The 20,052-nt window shown below is 43.7% G+C and overlaps 1 protein-coding gene across 1 annotated transcript in view; it reads left to right on the plus strand.

Annotated features, from left to right (window-relative positions):
* specc1la (sperm antigen with calponin homology and coiled-coil domains 1-like a) overlaps positions 1–20,052 on the plus strand; it is a 248,262-nt gene that overhangs the window by 101,454 nt on the left and 126,756 nt on the right. Inside the window, 4 exon segments of the mRNA XM_052032052.1 lie at positions 1,889–3,513; positions 8,362–8,569; positions 8,972–9,045; positions 17,992–18,167. Of these exon segments, the coding sequence (XP_051888012.1) occupies positions 1,889–3,513; positions 8,362–8,569; positions 8,972–9,045; positions 17,992–18,167 (2,083 nt within the window).

Here is a 20,052-nt window from a genome sequence, read left to right on the forward strand (position 1 = left end):
AGACAGCCAGGGTAGTGATGAAGTGGCGTAGGGTGAGGCAGCACTAATCTCACTTTCTTTTCTGTTTGAATATGATTGACAATGGGACTAACTGAATCCTGTATAATAACCCCACCAGTCGGTGAGCAGGAACAGGAGAAGCCATGTGTGGAAGCAGTCTTGTTTCTCTCTTCAGTACCATCTGCCATGAGTTGAAATCTGTGAGCACGGGCAGAGAGTAATTGTTGAAGACAGTGGAATGGCAAGACCTCTGGGCTTTGTTCTCAGCCTTTAATTTGAGAATATTAATGTTCACAGCAGCTCAAAAAGTCTGGTTCTCAGCTCCTTCAGGGACAAGGGTGCAGACATGAGGTATTTCATCACCGGTACAAAATTCTTGTGCTAAACAGTCACAGTAACAGTTCCCAGGGAAACTATCCCAGTAGAACTTCCCTGTGTTGGCCTTAGCCAGACTCCTGTGCAGTGCACTTCCCAGCTCCTGGGGTCCCCAAAGTCCAGACTCATCTTCACTTCCTCTTGTCTGGTGGTGTCAATTTTTGTAGCATCTCCAAGTGAGTAGGAAATCTCATTGAAACTTATAAAGGGCTTAACAGGCTAGATGCAGGAAGAATACTTTCATTGATTGAGGAGTCTAGGACTGGAGGGACAGTTTGAGAATGAGGCACATTCCAAAGACATACGGGTTAGGAAGTTGTGGGCAAGCTATCATGGCGCAGGAAGCATGGCGACACTTGCGGGCTGCCCCCAGAACACTCTACGTAAAAGATATATTTCACTGTGTGTTTCCATGTACATGTGACTAATAAAGATGTCTTGTCTTATCTTGGTGCTGAAATGGGAACAAATTTCTTCACATAGACAGTGGTGAACCTTTGGAACTCTCTACCCTGGAGGGCTGTGGAGGCTCAGTATTGAATTCATTCACGACATATTAAAGGAATCAAGGGATATGTATATAGGAGAGGAAAATACTGTTTGAAGTAGCTCAGCCATGATATCTTTGAATGGTGGAGCAAGTATAAGGGGGCAAATGACTCCTGTTCATGTTTTTATTTCTTTTTGTTTCTGTGGTGCCTTTAAATATGATTTTCAGAACATCTCAAAGTGCTTTACAATCAGTTAAGTGTTTCTGAAATACAATCATTGTTGTGATGTAGGAAATGTGGCTGCAATTTAAACACAGCAAACTACCATGAACAGAACAATTTTCCTTTTATGGGATGTAGGTATTGATGGAAAGGCCAGTGTTCGTTGCCCATCCTTGAGAAAATGGTGTTGAGTTGCTGTCTTGAGCAACTGCAGTCTTTCTGGTAAAAGTGCTCCCACAGTGTCACTTGATATCTCAGTAGGGTCATTGGGTTTCCCATTTTAGCATCTATCTAACACACCTTTTTATTTTCAGTTATTGAGCTTGTAAGCCAATGTTTCCCTGCCATGTTTCTGCACTGTTACTTACTTTGTCCTCTTGGAATTCACCTGCGTCCCAGAAACAACGCCAGTGAATCTGCACTGCATGGACTCCACACCAAGCATATCCTTTCTGAGGTAGTGTGACTGCACACAACACTCCAAATCTCATCTCACCAGGTCCCTGCACAAACTCGGGAGGACTTATTTTTGTACTATAACCCCTCGTGGTTAAGGCCAACTGCTTGTTGTACCTGCACATTTACTTTTTCTGCCTCACAAATCAACGCCAAGATTTCTAGTTCTGTAAAACAGTATCACTCAGGTTACTATAGCTTTGAGAAGGTTGCCAGAAATTTTTCACAATCTCTTGTGAAGAAACCACAACTGTGTCGAGGAAAAACTCACTGTATAACTAGTAAAATAATTTTTAAATGTCATTTGTGGAGGATTAAGAGTCTTGTTTATTTTCAATATCCAGGTTTGAGTGCTACGTCCAAACGGAATCCAGCTCCAGGAAATAAAGAGATCAATTGTAGCAGAGACAAAACTCGTGAGCGGTCACGACAAAGCACAATCAAAAAGTTGTCATCTGCCAGCCAGGGAGGTAATGATGTCATTAAAAGGTCACACGGTCGGATGGCAGCAGAGTCTGACACTCGAATTAGTAAATCCAAATCTGATGGCCAGATCAGTGACAAAGTTGCTCTGGAAGCAAAGGTAAAAGATCTCCTTGCTTTGGCTAAAAATAAGGACGTGGAGATTCTGCATCTGAGAAATGAACTTCGAGATATGCGTACCCAGCTGGGACTGAGCAGCGATTTGCTGGAAGGAGAGGAAAAGACTGAGACAAAAGAGGATGCTGTACCCCATCAGTCCAGAGATGTAGAGTCAAGTCTGCTTCAGTTGGAAGAGCAGAACAGTACAATCCGGGACGAGCTGAACCAGATGAAAAATGAGAACCGAATGCTAAAAGATCGTCTAAATGCTCTTGGCTTCTCTTTGGAGCAAAAGGTGGACAGTGCAGAGAAGCTGTTTGGTTTTCAGTCCTCGAGCCCTGAGGTAGTTGCTGGCAACCAAAGTGATGGCGGCACATTAACTTCCTCAGTGGAGGGATCAGCACTTGGTTCCATGGAAGACCTCCTGAGCCAGGATGAGAACACTTTAACCGACAACCGCAGCAATTCTCTTGACAACCTGGACAGTGAATCCAGTGAGGTCTACCAACCCCTTACTTCCAGTGATGATGCATTAGATGCTCCCTCGTCATCTTCTGAATCTGAGGGTGCACCAAGCAGGGAGCGGTCAAGGAAGGGGAGCAGTGGGAACGTGAGTGAAGTCTCAGTGGCCTGTTTAACAGAGCGCATTCACCAGATGGAAGAGAACCAACACAGCACAGCAGAGGAGCTCCAGGCTACCCTTCAGGAGCTTGCAGACTTGCAACAGATCACACAGGAGCTGAATTCTGAAAATGAGAGGTTAGGGGAGGAAAAGGCCATTCTGATGGATTCCTTATGCCAGCAGAGTGATAAACTGGAGCACTTCAGCAGACAGAGTGAGTATTTTCTTTCTTTACTGGATGAGCACCACATTTCTTATGTTCTAGATGAAGATGTAAAAAGTGGCCGCTACATGGAACTAGAGCAGCGTTACATGGATCTTGCTGAAAACGCTCGTTTTGAACGTGAGCAGCTTCTTGGAGTACAGCAGCATTTAAGCAACACTTTAAAGATGGCAGAACAAGACAACAAGGATGCTCAGGAATTGATAGGTGCTCTGAAAGAACGCAACCACCAAATGGAACGGATCATGGATTCTGAGCAAAAGGCCAAAACAGCGCTTGCTGGAGCATTGGAAGAATATAAAGTAACTGTTGCAAATGATCAGATTGAGCTGAACAGGTTCAAGGCTCTGTTAGAACACGAGAAACAGAAGGTTGCAGAATTGTATGCTTTTCACAATGCAGGTGACAAGTCAGATTTACAGGAACTGTTGGAGACAACACGACTGGACAAAGAGAAAATTGAGGCCTTATACAACAACCTCCAGGAGGAACTGGCCCATACTCGTAATGATGCTAATCGACTACAAGATGCCTTAGCCAAGGTATAATGGGTTAAAGTTGTGCTCAAGTATCACTTTTAAGGGAAGCAAAAGGGCTTGTACAAATGTTTTCTAGTTATGTGAATTTTATCTCCCTTGAGCATTAAGTACTGTCTGTTGACTTGTTAATGCATAGATTTGGGTTGAAGCTAATGAATTTCTTATCAATTAGCATTCTGTGTAAGCAATTCCTACCTGAAATGCTTACTCATGTTTGAGTTGTGCATTGCTCCAGCTAAGATAATGTTCTCTCCCTACCTCATCATGTTGTCACTTCCCCTCTCTGGTGCATTCACACCTCTCCTGTAATATAGTGTCCAGCATTGTACAGAAGTATTCAAGCCATGGCCTGGCTGGTATTTTGTACAGTTCTAGCACAAATGACATAGGACACAGAACATTACAGCATAGTACAGGCTCTTCGGCCCACGATGTTGTGCCGACATTTTAGAACCATAGAACCATACAGCACAAAACAGGCCCTTCGGCCCACCGTGTCGTGCCGTCCATCAGACCACCCTCACACTACCTAACCCCTTCCTCCCGCATATCCCTCTATCTCACGTTCCTCCATATGCCTACTCTAAGATCTATCTAACCCTTCCCTCCCACATAGCCCTCCATTTTTCTATCATTCATGTGGCTATCTAAGGGTCTCTTAACTGTCCCTAATGTACGCCTCCACCACCTCTGCTGGCAATACGTTCCACGCACCCACCACTCTCTTGTGTAAAAAAAAATTGCCTCTAACATCCCTTAAAATTACCAATCACCTTAAAATTATGCCCCCTCGTGTGAGCCATTTTCACCCTGGGAAAAAGTCCACTCGATCTATGCCTCTTATCATCTTGTACACCTCTATCAAGTCACCTCTCATCCTCCTTTGCTCCAAAGAGAAAAGCCCGAGCTCACTCAACCTATCCTCATAAGACATGCTCTCCAATCCAGGCAGCATCCTGGTAAATCTCCTCTGTATCCTTTCTAAAGCTTCCACATCCTTCTTATGATGAGGCGACCAGAACTGAACACAATACTCCAAGTGTGGTCTTACCACAGTTTTATAGAGCTGCAACATTACCAGACAGCTCTTGAACTCAATACCCCGACTAATGAAGCCCAACACATCATATGCCTTCTTAACAACCCTATTAACCTGCGCGACAACATTGAGGGATCTGTGGATGTGGACCCCAAGATCCCTCTGTTCCTCCACACTGCATAAGAGTCCTGCCATTAACCTTGTATTCTGCCCTCAAATTCAATCTTCCAAAGTGTATCACTTCACACTTTTCCGGGTTGAACACCATCTGCCACTTCTCAGCCCAGGTCTGCATGCTATCAATGTTGTAACCTACAGCAATCTTCTACACTATCCACAACACCACCAACCTTCGTGTCATCTCCAAACTTACTAACCCACCCTTCCACATCCTCATCCAAGTCATTTATAAAAATCGCAAAGAACAGGGGTCCCAGAACAGATCCCTGCAGAACACCACGGGTCACTGACCTTCAGGCAGAATACGTTCCATATACAACCACCTATGGGTGAGCCAATTCTGAATCTGCACTGCCAAGTTTTACTAGATCCCATGCCTCCTGACTTTCTGAATAAGCCTTCCATGAAGAACCTTATAAGAGAACTGTATTAGTCACATGTACATCGAAACACACAGTGCCTTACTGAAATCCATGTACACTACATCCACTGGTCATTCTTCTTCAATGTTCTTTGTCACAACCTCAAAGAATTCAATCAGGCTCATGAGGTACAACCTGCCCCTCACAAAGCAATGTCCCTAATCAACCTATGCTTCTTCAGATGCCCATAAATCCTGTCTCTAAGAATCTTCTCCAGTAATTTGCCCATCACTGAAGTAATACTCAGGGTTATCCCTACTCCCTTTCTTGAATAAAGGAACAACATTTGCCACCCTCCAATCATCTGGCACTATTCTTGTGGCCAGTGAGGACGCAATCTGTTTCCTCGCTTCCCGTAATAACCTTGGATATATCCAGTCCAACCTGGGTGACTTATCTATCCTAATGTTTTTCAAAAGTTCCAGCACATCCTCTTTCCTCAGGTCGACATACCTGAGTGTATCAGCCTGTCATACGCCATCCTCCCAAACGTCAAGGTCTCTCTCACTGGTGAATACTGAAGCAAAGTATTCATTAAGGACCTCCCCTACCCCTTTCGACTCCAGGCAAATGTTTCCTCTTTTATCCCTGATCATTCCTACCCTCACTCTAGTCATCCTCCTATTCTTCACATACGTGTAGGACGCCTTGGGGTTTTCCTTAGTCCTACTCGCCAAGGCCTTCCAGCTCTCCAAAGTCCATTCTTAAGCTCCTTCCTGACTACCTTGCAACACACCAGGGCTCTGTCTGATCCTTGCTTTCTAAACCTTAGGTAAGCTTGTTTCTTCCTCTTGACAAGATGTTCTACATCTCTTGTCAATCACGGTTCCTTCACTCTACCATCCTTACCCTGCCTCAATGGGACAAACCTATCCAGAATCCCATTCAAGTACTCTCTAAACAGCCTCCACATTTCCATTGTGCACTTCCCCAAGAATATCTGTTCCCAATTTATGCTCCCATGTTCCTGCCTAAAAGCATCATAATTCCCCCTCCCCCAATTAAATACTTTCCCATATCATCTGCTCCTATCCCTCTCCAAGGCTATATGGTGAAGTTCAAGGAGTTCTCTGCTCTTGTATTCTAATGTTCTCAGCTAATGATGGAAAGAATCCAACTTCTACTTAATGTTCCATCCACACTATTTCTTTCCAACCAAATTGCTAAGAAATCTGAGGAAATCTGCATAGGAGAGTTGGACATCAGGAGGAATCATAGGTGTCCTAGGATTGGCACATAGTTGTTTCAGAGGCTGGATGTCAGCCTGTGTTTGGGATTCCCAAGCTTCGGCCTAATTGTGGGGCATGTGTTGGCTTTTAAATGAAAGATTGGGGCCATTACTTTTTATAACCAGAGACAAAGATCAATGTTTTTTGCTTGGTGGATGGAGATGAAATCAACAGTAATTTAACTATTGAGAGGATGCCAATGTTTGTTCAATTTGAATAGATTAAGTAATTAGAATCGTCCAGTACAGATGGAAGCTTTTCAATTTTCCCCTTGGGTGCTTTTTAAAGAACTATCCCACTTTCCTGCTCCATCATAACACTGCAGCTTCTTTCTCCCTTCAAATATTTTGTACAATTCCTTTATCAGAATGAAAAACACAATGATGCTGGAGGAACTCAGCAGGCCAGGCAGCATCTGTGGAGAAAAGCAGGCAGTCAATGTTTTGGTTCAGGACCGAAGATAGGGAAAGGGGAAGGCCCTTTATCAGAATTATTACTGAATCAACTTACCTGCACCTTCAGGAGACTCGAGACTGCTAGAAATCTGGATCAACACACAAAGGCACTGGAGAAACTCAGTGAGTCAGGCAGCATCTATGGAGGGAAGTGGACTGTCAATGTTTCAGGTTGAGACCCTGGACTAGGCAGATGAAAGGTCTCAACCTGAAACGTCAACTGTCCATTTCCCTCCATAGATGCTGCCTGACTCACTGAGTTCCTCCAGTGCCTTTGTGTGTTGCTGCACTTTAAGGAAGTGCATTTCAGATCATAATAACTTACTGTCTGAAATCATTCCTTGTCACTTAACTTCTTATCTTTAATCTGTGATTGCCAGTCTGCTGTTGGAAACAGTTTCTTGTCTATTCCATCAGAATGCTTCCTTGCTTTTCAGTATGTCTGTTAAATCGGTTCTGATCTGAAAAAAATCCCGATTTCTTTAGTTTCTCCCCAAATAAATAAAATATTTCTTCACTGGTACCATTGCAGTAAATTTTCTCAACACCCTCTCCAAGATCCAAAATGTGGTGCCATAAATGCTGCAGCAAAGCCAATGATTTATAGAAGTTTACATAACCTGGGAACTTGAGAACAGAAGTTGCTTGATCCTGTTTTGTTATTTAGTTAGATTGTGCTTGATTTCCTCTCCATTCACCAACAATGCCCTGGTGAGTGAGTTAGAATCTACTGCTTTTATTGGGAGAGAGTTCAACACCTAGCAGCATCTTTTGCATGAAGAAGTATGGCTTCGCTGTCTCCAGTGTGGCCCCACTCTATTTCACTCTTGTGTTCTCAGGATCCAGATTCCTCAACAAGCAGATAATACTGCTCTTTTTTTAATCCTAATAATTCCTTTTAAAGTCCTAAATGTTCAATCAAATGGAATGCTTGCCAACTTTTTATTATCTTTTCATCTAACTCTTGGGTCCTTGCTAATGTTTCGTTGTACATTTTTTATACTCTTACTTCTCTATATAGTCAAGAATCCTGTCGGCGTGTGGTTTGGATTTGGGTCATGGTTATTGAAAGGAGTTCCTAGTTACCAATTAGCTTAGTTTATTCAGCAACAGACGCTAGAGGAATAATATCGAAGTTGCCTATAATATAGAAAAGACAAGCATGTGCAATTCTCAGACATCTTTCACAGCTTCGCCCTGTGAAATTTGTAAATGTAGTTGCTGATGTACTATACCAATTTGCACATAACAAGCTCTCACACACTGACATGTGATAACAGCCAGGTAACCATCTTTCACAAAGTCTGGCACATCTTTAACCTGTTATGGTCTTAACCCAATAAAGTTTCCAGGCCAACGTTGAAGAGACGTTGCTTTCTTCTTCTGAAAGCATGCGTTATGTAGTTCCCTATCATCTTTCTTTTGCGCCCTTTCCTGTTAGAAAGCACAGACTCCAGCTGCATTAGACACTTGATGTGACATTTTCCCATGTTGTATCCTTGATAGTTTCTAAGCTGTTGTTTTAGGTTGAAGATGAATACAGAATCTTCCAAGAGGAAGCCAAAAAACAGATAGACGAACTTAGCCTGAATGTTGAAAAACAGCGAGTGGAACTGGAAGAAAAGGAAACTGAGATAAATGACATGAAGGAGACCATCTTTGAACTTGAAGATGAAGTGGAACAACATCGAACAGTCAAACTCCATGACAACCTCATTATTTCAGACCTGGAAAGTAAGTACATAACATCCAAATGGTGCACCAAAACTCCAAACTTTTTCTGTTTATTTGGAAGTTGATGGCTGAGTGACATTGAAATCTGTATGTATGTCATCCTCTCCCCCTCCCCCCCTCTTCCCCCCCCCCAGCCATGTTTCCTCAATCCCTCTCGCCATGTCCCCTCGACCCTCTCTCTGTCTCTCCCCCCACTCTCTCCATCTCTCTCCCCCACTCTTCCTGTCTCCCTGTGATTTCTACTCCCCCACACCCAACAGTGCTGACCCACTTTTTATGGCTGCTATGAGCCTAGCAGGCAGCTCTGAAACTGACTGAAATGCAAATAGCTTAAATTTTAAATTCTCTTAAAACAAGAATGACCCAACTTCACAAATTATTTCTGTGACTTCCTGTCCACAGACTCCGTTAAAAAGCTTCAAGACCAGAAGCATGACATGGATAGGGAGACCAAAATCCTTAACAGGAGACTCAGGGTAAGTTTCTTTTTTAATGTAATTTGAATGCCTTCTTTCAAAATGAAGATTGTATTTCAATCTTTATGAAACTTAAACCAACCTTGTTTGCCTAGAAATGTGATTGCTGTTACGAACAGCTTTGTGCTGAAGATTATTTTTCCCACAGCATGAAACACAATAATGCAGCCCTGTGGAAATTCACCTGGGCGCTTCTGGGTGTAAGTCACTCCTGGTCCCTGTGATTTCCCTGTCAGTGCTGGGCTTGGGGCTGGAGATGTACAGGATGATGCCATTCCCTGTACAGTGCAAAAATCCACAGCTACTGGAAATCTGGTATAAAATCAAAAAGTACCCAGCAGGTCAGGCAGCATCTGTGGAAGGAGGAACAGAGTTAATGTTTCAGGTTAATAACCATTTTATCAGAACTTGGCAAATTTAGAAATAAACATGTTTTAGATCACATGGTGAAGAGAATAAGGGGAATGACTGTGATTGGTGGAGACGAGGAGGGACTGAATGATACAAGTGGTGATGCTGCCAACTGGAGCTGAAGGCTTGTTAATCGCAGCTTATCCATTGGAAGGGGGTGTAAGTAGGGGAGGTGAAGGAGGACAAGAGAGGTTAATGAAATGGAAAACTTTGCAGATGTCAGAACTTGAAATAACAGAGAATGCTGAAAATACCAAGCAGCATATGCAGAGAGAGGAGTAACATAACTTGTTGATGACTTTTCATCAGAACTGGCCAGTTTGAATATAAATTGCAAGGTCTGGTTAGTGAAATTGTTGAATTCAGTGTTGAGTCCTGAAGGCTATAATGTGCCTGGTTAGAAGATGAGATGCTGACATGGCAGAAATGCTACAGACGCTGTTGAGAGCCCTGTCAATTATGGTGGAGGGGAGACCATGGTTAAAGAAAAAGAAAGACACCTTGGATGCTCTGGTATGGAAGGCTAACAGGTAGGCCAATGTTATGAAATGGGGTCCTAACAGAAAGCAGGTTGGGGATGTGGTCAAGATAGCTGTGGGTGTCTATGGGCTTGTGGTGAATATTGATCACCAACCTATTCCCGAAATGGAGATAGAGAAGGCCAGAAAAGAAAAAGAGCCAAAGATGGACCATGTGACAGCAACAGCAAGGTGGAAATCGGCAGCAAAGGCGTTGAAATTTGAGTTCTGCACATGAGCAGGAAACAGTACCAATGTAGTCATCAATGTCCTGGAAAAGGGGGTGGTAGAGTGGGGCCTGACTAAAACTGAAATGAGGACTGTTCCAAGTATCCCGCAAAGAGACAAGCGTAGCTTGGACCCATGTGGGTTTGCATCGCTATCTTTTTGATTCTGAGGAAGTAAGTAGAATTAAAAGAGGAGATGTTCAGTGTAAGAGTGGGCTGGGCCCAGTGAAGGGGGGGATGCCATTCAAGTTGAGAAAGCAGGAGAAGAAAGGAAGGAGGGAACTGTCAACCAGTTAGCCTGATATCAGTAGCAGGGAAAATGTTGAAATCAGAAATTAAGAGTAACAAGGCACTTTGAAAATAATAATTGGACTGAAGTGAGTTAACGTGGATTTAGGAAAAGGAAATCACATTTGATAAATCTGTTCCAGGTTTTAGCTGTTGCAACTAGCAGAGTAGGTAAGGAAAACCTAATTGGTATATTTGGATCTTCAGGAGGCCTTTAATAAGTGCCACTGAGATTATTAAACAAAATCAAACAACAATATTGGGAAGAATATACTGATGTGAATTGAAAATTGGAACAAACTGGTAACATTTAGGTTGGAAGGGTGTCACTCGTGGGGTGCAGCATGGGTCCCTGGTGGGGCCCCAGCTGTACCCAACCTATATCAGTGATTTGGGTGAGAGAATCAAGTATAGTATATCTAGGTTTAGAACCATAGAACACTACAGCACAGAAAACAGGCCATTAGTCTGTGCCGAAACGGTATTCTGCTAGTCCCATTTACCTGCACCCAGTCCATAACCCTCCAGTCCTCTCCCGTCCATGTATCTCTCCAATTTATTCTTAAAATTCAAGAGTGAGCCCGCATTTACTACATCAGATGGCAGCCCGTTCCACACTCCCACCACTCTTTGAGTGAAGAAGTTCCCCCAATGTTGCCCCTAAACTTTTCCCCTTTCACCCTAAAGCCATGTCCTCTCGTGCTTATCTCTCCTAATCTAGGTGGAAAGAGCCTACTCGTATTAACTCTGTATATACCCCTCATAATTTTGTAAACCTCTATCAAATCTCCCCTCATTCTTCTGCGCTCCAAGGAATAAAGTCCTTACCTGTTCAATCTTTCCCTGTAACTCAACTCCTGAAGACCTGGCAACATTCTAGTAAATCTCCTCTGCACTCTTTCAATCTTACAAATATCCTTCCTATAGTTAGGTGACCAGAACTGCACACAATACTCCAAATTTGGCCTCACCAATGTCTCATACAACCTTACCGTAACATCCCAACTCCTATACTCAATACTTTGATTTAAGAATGCCAGAATGCCAAAAGCCTTCTTTACAACCCTGTCTACCTGTGACGCCACTTTCAGGGACAAAGGGAACTCCCAGATCCCTTTGTTCCTCTGCACTCCTCAGTGCCCTACCATTTACTGTGTATGTCCTTCCTTGATTTGTCCTTCCAAAATGCAACACCTCACACTTGTCTGCATTAAATTCCATCTGCCATTTTCTGGCCCATTCTTCCAGTTGGTTCAGATCCCCCTGCAAGCTTTGAAAGCCTTCCTCGCTGTCCACTACGCCTCCGATCTTAGTGTCATCAGCAAACTTGCTGATCCAATTTACCACATTATCATCTAGATCATTGACATAGACAACAAACAATAACGGCCCCAGCACAGATCCCTGAGGCACACCACTAGTCACAGGCCTCCAGTCTGAGAAACAGTCATCCACAACCACTCTCTGTCTTCTCCCACACAGCCAATTTTGAATCTAGTTTACAACCTCTCCATGGATACCTAGTGTCTGAACCTTCTGAACTAACCTCCCATGTGGGACTGATGTGGGCCTTACTAAAGTCCATGTAGACAACATCCACAGCCTTTCCTTCATCTACTTTCTTGGTAACCTCCTCGAAAAACTCTACAAGATACGTTAAACACGATCTACTACGCACAAAGCCATGCTGACTATCCTTAATCAACCCTTGGCTGTCCAAATACTTGTATATCCGATCTCTCAGAATACCTTCCAATAATTTACCCACTACTGATGCCAGGCTCACTGGCCTGTAATTACCTGGTTTACTTTTAGATCCTTTTTTAAACAACGGAACTACATGAGCTACCCTCCAAGTCCTCCGGCACTGCACTGGCACCTCCGGTTTGTTGCTGATACTAAGCTGGGTGGCAGTGGGAGCTGCTAGGAGTATGCAAGGATTCTTCAGGGCAATGTTAATAAGTTAAGTGAATGGACAAGGGTATAGCAGATGGAATATAATATGGAAAAATGTGAGGTCATCTACTTTATCTTTTTTCTTTTCTGTAGGGAAAATGCAGCAAGGGTTCACCAAGTTGATACTGGGCATATCAGGTTTGTTGTAAGAGGAGAAATTAAATTGGTATGGCCTAAATTGGACAGTTGGACAGGTTCATGGATGGGAAGGGTTTAGAAGGATATGGGCCAAACGAAGAAAATTGGGAATGGCTTAGGTGGAAATCTTGGTCGCATGGACCAGTTAGGCTGAAGGGCCTGTTTCTGTGCTGTTTGGCTCTGTGACTCTAAATTCAGGCACTCTTGAATTTAGAAGAATAAGTGGTGATCTCACTGAAACATATGTACTTAAATCTTATAGGACGTGACAGGTAGATTCAGGGGTGATGATTTCCCCTGCCAGAGGTCAAAAAATACGGTGAGCCATTCAGAACCCAGATGAGAAGAAATGTCTTCGCCATGGCTTGCCTGTAGAAAGCAGAGGGTTGTGGTGGAGGGAGTACATTCAGATTGGAGGGCTGTGACTAGCGGTGTCCCACAAGGGTCGGTTCTGGGACCTCTGCTTTTCGTGATTTTTATTAATGACTTGGATGAGGGGGTAGAAGGGTGGGTTGGCAAGTTTGCAGACGACACAAAGGTTGGTGGTGTTGGGGATAGTGTGGAGGATTGTCAAAGATTGCAGAGGGACATTGGTAGGATGCAGAGCTGGGCTGAGAAGTGGCAGATGGAGTTCAATCCGGAGAAATGTGAGGTGGTACACTTTGGAAGGACAAACTCCAAAGCGGAGTACAAGGTTAATGTCAGGATTCTGGGCAGTGTGGAGGAGCAGAGGGATCTGGGGGTTCATATCCAGAGATCCCTGAAAGTTGCCTCACAGGTGGATAGGGTAGTTAAGAAAGCATATGGGATGTTAGCTTTCATAAGTCGTGGGATTGAGTTTAAGAGCCGCGAGGTAATGATGCAGCTCTACAAAACTCTGGTTAAACCGCACTTCGAGTCCAGTTCTGGTCGCCTCGTTATAGGAAGGATGTGGAAGCGTTGGAAACGGTACAGAGGAGATTTACCAGGAGGCTGCCTGGTTTACAGGGTATGCATTATGAGGAGAGACTAAGGGAGCTAGGGCTTTACTCTTTGGAGAGAAGGAGGATGAGAGACGTGATAGAGGTGTACAAAAGATTAAGAGGAATAGATAGAGTGGACAGCCAGCACCTCTTTCCCAGGGCACCAGTGCTCAATACAAGAGGGCATGGCTTTAAAGTACTGGGTGGGAAGTTCAAGGGAGATACCAGAGGAAGGTTTTTACCCAGAGAGTGGTTGGTGCATGGAATGTGCTGCCTGGGGCAGGTACATTGGTCAAATTCAAGAGATTGCTAGATAAGCATATGGAGGAATTTAAAATCTCATAGAGGGATATGTGGGAAGAAGGGGTTAGACAGTCTGGTTTAAAGGTCGGCACAACATTGTGGGCCGAAGGGCCTGTATTGTGCTGTACTGTTCTGTGATTCTATGAGTGTGGTGAATCCTTGGAATTCTCTACCTAAGAGGGCTGTGGAGACTCAATCATTGAGTATGATCAAGACAGAATCAATAGATTTTTAGATATTAAAGGAACCAATGAATATTGGATTAGTGCAGGAAAGGGGTGCTGAGATAAGAGATGGTCTGGCACAAGGATGTCAATTGGACAACCCTGACTTCTGATTCTTATGTTCTTACATTCTAAGTGAGGGGTCATAGAATTGTACAACACAGAAATGGAATTTTCAGCCCAACATGTCCATGCTAACCATTTTGCCCATCTACGCTAATCCCATTTACCCACATTAGGACGGTATCTTCTGTGCCTGCTAGATGCTTCTGAAGTATAGTAATTGTATCTGATTCCAGCACCTCCTCTGGTAGCCCATTCCAGATATCAACCACTCTCTGTGTAAAAAAAACTTACCCCTCAGCATCTACTTTATAACTGCTACCTCTCACCTTAAATCTATGCTCCTTTTTTTGATGCCCTTACCATGGGAAAAAGATTTTGACTCTCTACCCTATATATACCTCTCATAGTCTTGTATACTTTTATCAGATCACTCCTCGGCCTCCTTCACTCCAGGGAAAACAGGTCCAACCGATCCAATCTCGCCCCATGTGAACCTCTTCTGCAATCTCCCCATCCTTCCTGCAGTGCTTCAAGTGTGGCCTAACCAGTGTTTTGTAAAGTTGTAACATAACATCCCAACTATTATACTCTGTGCCCCGAACTATGAAGGCAAACATGCCATTTGCCTTCTTCACCCTTTATCGACCTGTCTTGCCACTTTCAGGGAGAAGGCTAGCATACCACATGCCTTCTTTACTATCCTATCGACCTGTGTTGCTGCTTTCAAGGAGCTAGAGACTGGACCCAGGCTCCCTCTGTTCAGCATTTCTCAGTGCCCCTCCATTTATTGTACTTGTCCTACCCATATTTGACTTCCCAAAATATATCACTATGCACTTGGGATTAACTTCCATCTGCCTGTGTTCTGTCTAACTGTCCATCAGATTTATACCTTGTCTTAGACAACCTTCCTCACCATCCACAACACCACCAATTTTCATGTCATCCATAATTTACTGATCATTTCTCCCACATTCATTCCAAGTTATTATTATATATCACAAACAGCAAAGGTCCCAGCACCAGTCCCTGTGATATACCACAGACCTCCCCATCACTACCCTCTGCCTCCTATTACCAAGCCAGTTTTGGATCCATTTAGGCAGTCGCCTTGGATCCCATGCACCTTTCACCTCCGTTTAAGAGGCTGTTAGATGGACACGTGAATATGCAGGGAATGGAGGGATATGGATCACGTACAACAGAAGAGACTCAGTTTAATTCGGCATCGTGTTCGGTGCAGACATTGTCGGCCAAAGGGCCTGTTCCTGTGCTGTATTGTTCTATGTTCTGACCATCCTACCATGCAGGACCTTGTCAAAACCCTTACTAACATCCATATAGACAACATCTACCGCCCTGCCTTCATCAATCTCCTTGGTTACCTACTCAAATTAGTGAGATAGGACTTCCCCTGACAAAGCCGTACTGACTATCCCCAATCAGTCCCTGCCTTTCCAAATGTATATAAATCCTGACCCTCAGAATTTTCTCCAGTAATTTTCCTACCACTGACGTAAGGCTCACTGTTCATTGTATGGCATTTTTGTGTCATAAATGTTGCATGCCCCCATTGGCCAACGCTGGAATGTTGTCTAGGTCTTGCTACACGCAAGCATGGCTGCTTCAGTTTGCTGAGGAGTGGTGAATAGAATATAAATTGAACATTGTACAGTCATCAGCAAACATCACCACTTCTAACATAGAAGGTCATTGATGAAGCAGCTGAAGATGGTTGAACCTAGGACTCTGTTTTGAGGAATTCCTACAGAGATGACGTAGGGCTGGGATGATTGACCTCCAACAACAGGCTTCCTTGTGCAAGATGTTACACCAGCAGTAGGGCTGTTTATCCCTTGAGGCCCATTGACCATTCTTTACCAGGATTACTTGATGCCACACCTGGTCAAATGGCTTTGATGTCAAGGGAGGTCACTCTCACGTCATCTCTGGATTTTAACCCTTCGTTCCATATTTGATTCAAGGCTGTGATGAGTCTGGAGCCAAGTCCTGGCAAAATCCAAACTGGGCATGTGGGTAGGTTACTGGTAAGCAAATGCTGCCTGATAGGACAACGGCTGGGATGTCACCTGGTCCGTGGCCTTTTCTCTACCTCCTGCTGTTAGCCATATCTTGAGATCATGTGGAGTGAATCAAATTGGCTGGAAACTGGTTTCTGTGATGCAGCAATCTCAGAAGAAGACATAATTGAGGATTGGGATGTTCTTGGAGCTGCCTCCTCCTGCTAATTGTCTGTTGATGGGTAAATATGCCAGGAATGCAGAACTTCTGGTCTTTTTTATACGATATTTAGCTCTATCTGTTGGGTGGTGGTGTGGTGTCCATTCTCTCTGATATCTGGGGTAGTTGGGCCATTGTTGTCCATTCCAAGTATAGCTGGGTCTTTACAGTGCAAATAAGAGACCTTGTGGCCACAGTCTCAGACAACTGTTGGGTGATCTGCATATTTTCTTTTCATCCTTCGTCTGGACTGTATGATATGATTCCCAGAGGTCACCATGGAGGATACCCAAACATTCTTAACTGCCACTTACCTTAGCCTTGCCCCCAAGCTTGGCCTAACCTTGGTGTGATCCTTCTTTGCCCCTTCACTTACCTACCCCAGATTCAAGGTACAGGTCCCAGAATTCAAGACTCTCCTCTCCCCTCACGCCCCATCTTCCTGTTCCCCACAACCTGATTCAAACACGGGACTCCAGTGGTTAGACTCTATCTTGTTAAAGAGTTCATTGTATGGCATATTTGTGACACAAGTGTTCCATGCCCCCATTAACTTCACTCCCATCCCCTGATCCAAGGAAACGTCTGGCTGGGAACACGTGCAAACAGTTGAATTTCCTGAATGTCACGTGATGACTTAGAAACATTTGTTTCAGTCGATGATCTTTCATTGGGACTGGAAAAAGTGAGAAAACAAGTGTTTTACATTGCAAGGAAGTGAGAACTATGCAAAGAACAAAAGGAGTATTTGCAATAGGGTGGAAACGAGAGAATCCAGATGAATGAGAGCAAAGGAGAGGAAAAAAAATACAGGAACTGTTGCAATTGCTGGAATTCTGGAATAAAAGGGAATGCTGCAAATAGCATCTGTGGAGAAAAAAAACATTGTTAACATTACACAGGTTAATGACCTTGAATTGGAACTGGCCAGCACTGAATAAAACTGATTTTTTCTCCCCCCCCCCCCCCACCCATTCCACTTTCATTCCCAATTTTTACGCCTCAAGACAGATCAAATAAGCTTCATTATACTCTCTCATATCTCTCCGACAGTGCCTTTGTCATCTTAGTTGGCCTGGTCTTTGCCCATCACAAACTTTCTCTCAGTGATAAACATATCTAGTCAAGTTCCACTGAAATAAATGTGATCAATTTTGAGGTACCCATTGTTATTGGTGGATGATCCCTCACTGTACATTGTCATGTTCTCCACAGTCAGGAGCATGAGTCTCCTGCAGGGGGGTGGGGAGGGGGTGCGTTGTTTGTGCTGCAGAGGAGATTTACAGGAATGTGGCCCAGGACTAGAACACTTTAGATATGAAGGAAGATTAGAAAGAGAATTTTTCTTTGAAGTGCATGAAGCTGATTATTAAGTATAATATTATGGCAAAGAAAGATGAAGTAAATGAGAATGTGGATAATTTGTGTTTGTTTCATAATCAGTGCACATAGGAAGGTGTATGATCAACTGTTCGCTCAACCCATTCTTAATGGACATAGGGTCACATCTCAAATATTTGTATTATTTGGGATGATATGGTCATCCTGCCATTATGAAAAGAGATGAAGGTAGCGTTTGCTTTTATTTAAAATGGAATTTTTTTTTAAACAGGAGGAGTCGGCTGAGTGGCGGCAGTTTCAAGCCGACCTCCAGACTGCTGTTGTCATCGCTAATGATATTAAATCTGAAGCACAAGAGGAGATCAGTGATCTAAGGCGGAGGCTGCAAGAGTCAATGGAGAAGAGCGAGAAGCTCACCAAAGAACTAGAGGAAGTGAAGGCACGCAAGTACGTGGGATGTTGTGATGTGATTTGGTACGTTGTACATTAGCTGGAACTGCATCTCGGTCTGGATGAATGCAGTGTGTCATTGTTTGCAAATGCATATTAATATTGGCACATAATACTTGTGAAGGGATTTTCAGAGGTCCAGGGAGAAAGCGGGTATAAAGAGTGAAGCATGAGGTTGGAGTATCTAGATCTACTAAGTTACTGATTTATGAATTTAGCAGCCAATGTAGGGAAACTCGTGAAATGGTTTTGAAAAATCTGGTACATGAACTAATGATTAAAGGATACTATAAATTTAGAGAATATTTGCAACAGCAGTGGTGCAGCTGGTAGAGCTGCTACCTCACAGCCCCAGCAACCCAGCTTCTGTGCCATCTGGCTCGATAACATGGGTTTCCTCTAGCTACTCCAGTTTCCCCCCTCATCACAAAATAGGCAGGTTGTTAAGTTAATTGATCACTATAAATTGCCCCTGAAGTGTAGTTGAGAGGTAGAATCTCAGGGTCATACAGCATGAAAAAAGGCCCTTTGGCCTAACCGGTCAGCGCCAACCAAGATGCCCATCCAAGCTAGCCCCATTTGTCCCATATCCTTCTAAACCTTTCCTATCCATGTGCCTGTCCAAGTGTCTTTTAAAAATTGTTATTGTACCTGCCTCAAGCATATCCTCTGGCAGCTCATTCCATATGTGCACTATGTCTGTGTAAAACAAAAAAAGTTGCCCCTCAAGTTCCTAATAGGCCCAGGGCCTGATGGGATGTACCTCAGGTTATTGAGAGGCAAGAGATGAGATTGCTGGGGCCTTGAGCAATATCTTTGTGTCCTCTCTAGCCCTAGGAGAGGATCCAGAGGACTGGCGAGTAGCTAATGTTGTTCCATTTTTCAAGAAGGGAAGTAGGGATAATCCTGGAAACTACAGACTGGTGAGTCTCACATCAGTGGTAGGGAAGTTACTGGAGAAAATTCTTAGGGATAGGATTTGTAAGCATTTGGAAAACTATGGCCTAATTAGAGAGTCAGCATAGCTTTGCATGGGGCAAGTAGCATCTTACTAATTTGATTGATTTTTTTTTTGAGGAGCTGACAAAGGTGTTTGATGAAGGTAGAGCTGTGGATGTTGTTTGCATGATTTTAGTCAGGCATTTGACAAGTTCCTCATAGGAGGCTCATCCAGAAGATTAAGATGCATGGGATCCATGGTGTAAAGGCCATTTGGATTCAGAATTAGCTTACCTATAGAAGGCAGAGGGTAGTGGTTGATGGGACTTGTTCTGGCAGGGGTGGGGTCTGTGACTAGTGGTCTTCCACAGGGATCTGAACATAGAACAGTCCAGCCCTTCAGCCCACAATGTTGTGCCAACCTTTATAAACCTTATCCAAATTCAATCTATCCCCTTCTCTACTTCACCTCCCATAACCCTGTTTTTCCTTTCATCTATGTGCCTATTTAAGAGCCTCTCAAATAACCCTGTCCTATTGCCCCTTACCACCAGCCCCAGCAGTGCATTCCTGCACCCACTGCTGTGTAAAAAATTCTACCTCATATTTCCCCTGAACTTTCCTCCATGCACCAGAGGAGACCCTTTTTCGTAGTATTACACATTATGTCTGTGGATAAAGTAGGTCCCTACCCTGATGCAGGGGAAGTGATAAAAGGCCAGATGGAATGTAGCAGGTCGATGTCAGTGAAGACCCAGCCATTGGCATTACAGGCCCAAGATGTGAGCTCTGGAACGTGAGCTCAAAGCTAGTCTAAAGTTTGGGGCACGATGGGCTGTGCAGTGTATGTACTGCACTTTAATACACATTTAATCCAAATCATGTACACAGTAACCATGATTACTTAAGTCCATAAAAATCTGCATTACATCAATTGTTAGTC

The sequence above is a fragment of the Pristis pectinata genome, chromosome 17 (genome assembly GCF_009764475.1).
Source record: "Pristis pectinata isolate sPriPec2 chromosome 17, sPriPec2.1.pri, whole genome shotgun sequence".
Lineage (NCBI taxonomy): Eukaryota > Metazoa > Chordata > Chondrichthyes > Rhinopristiformes > Pristidae > Pristis > Pristis pectinata.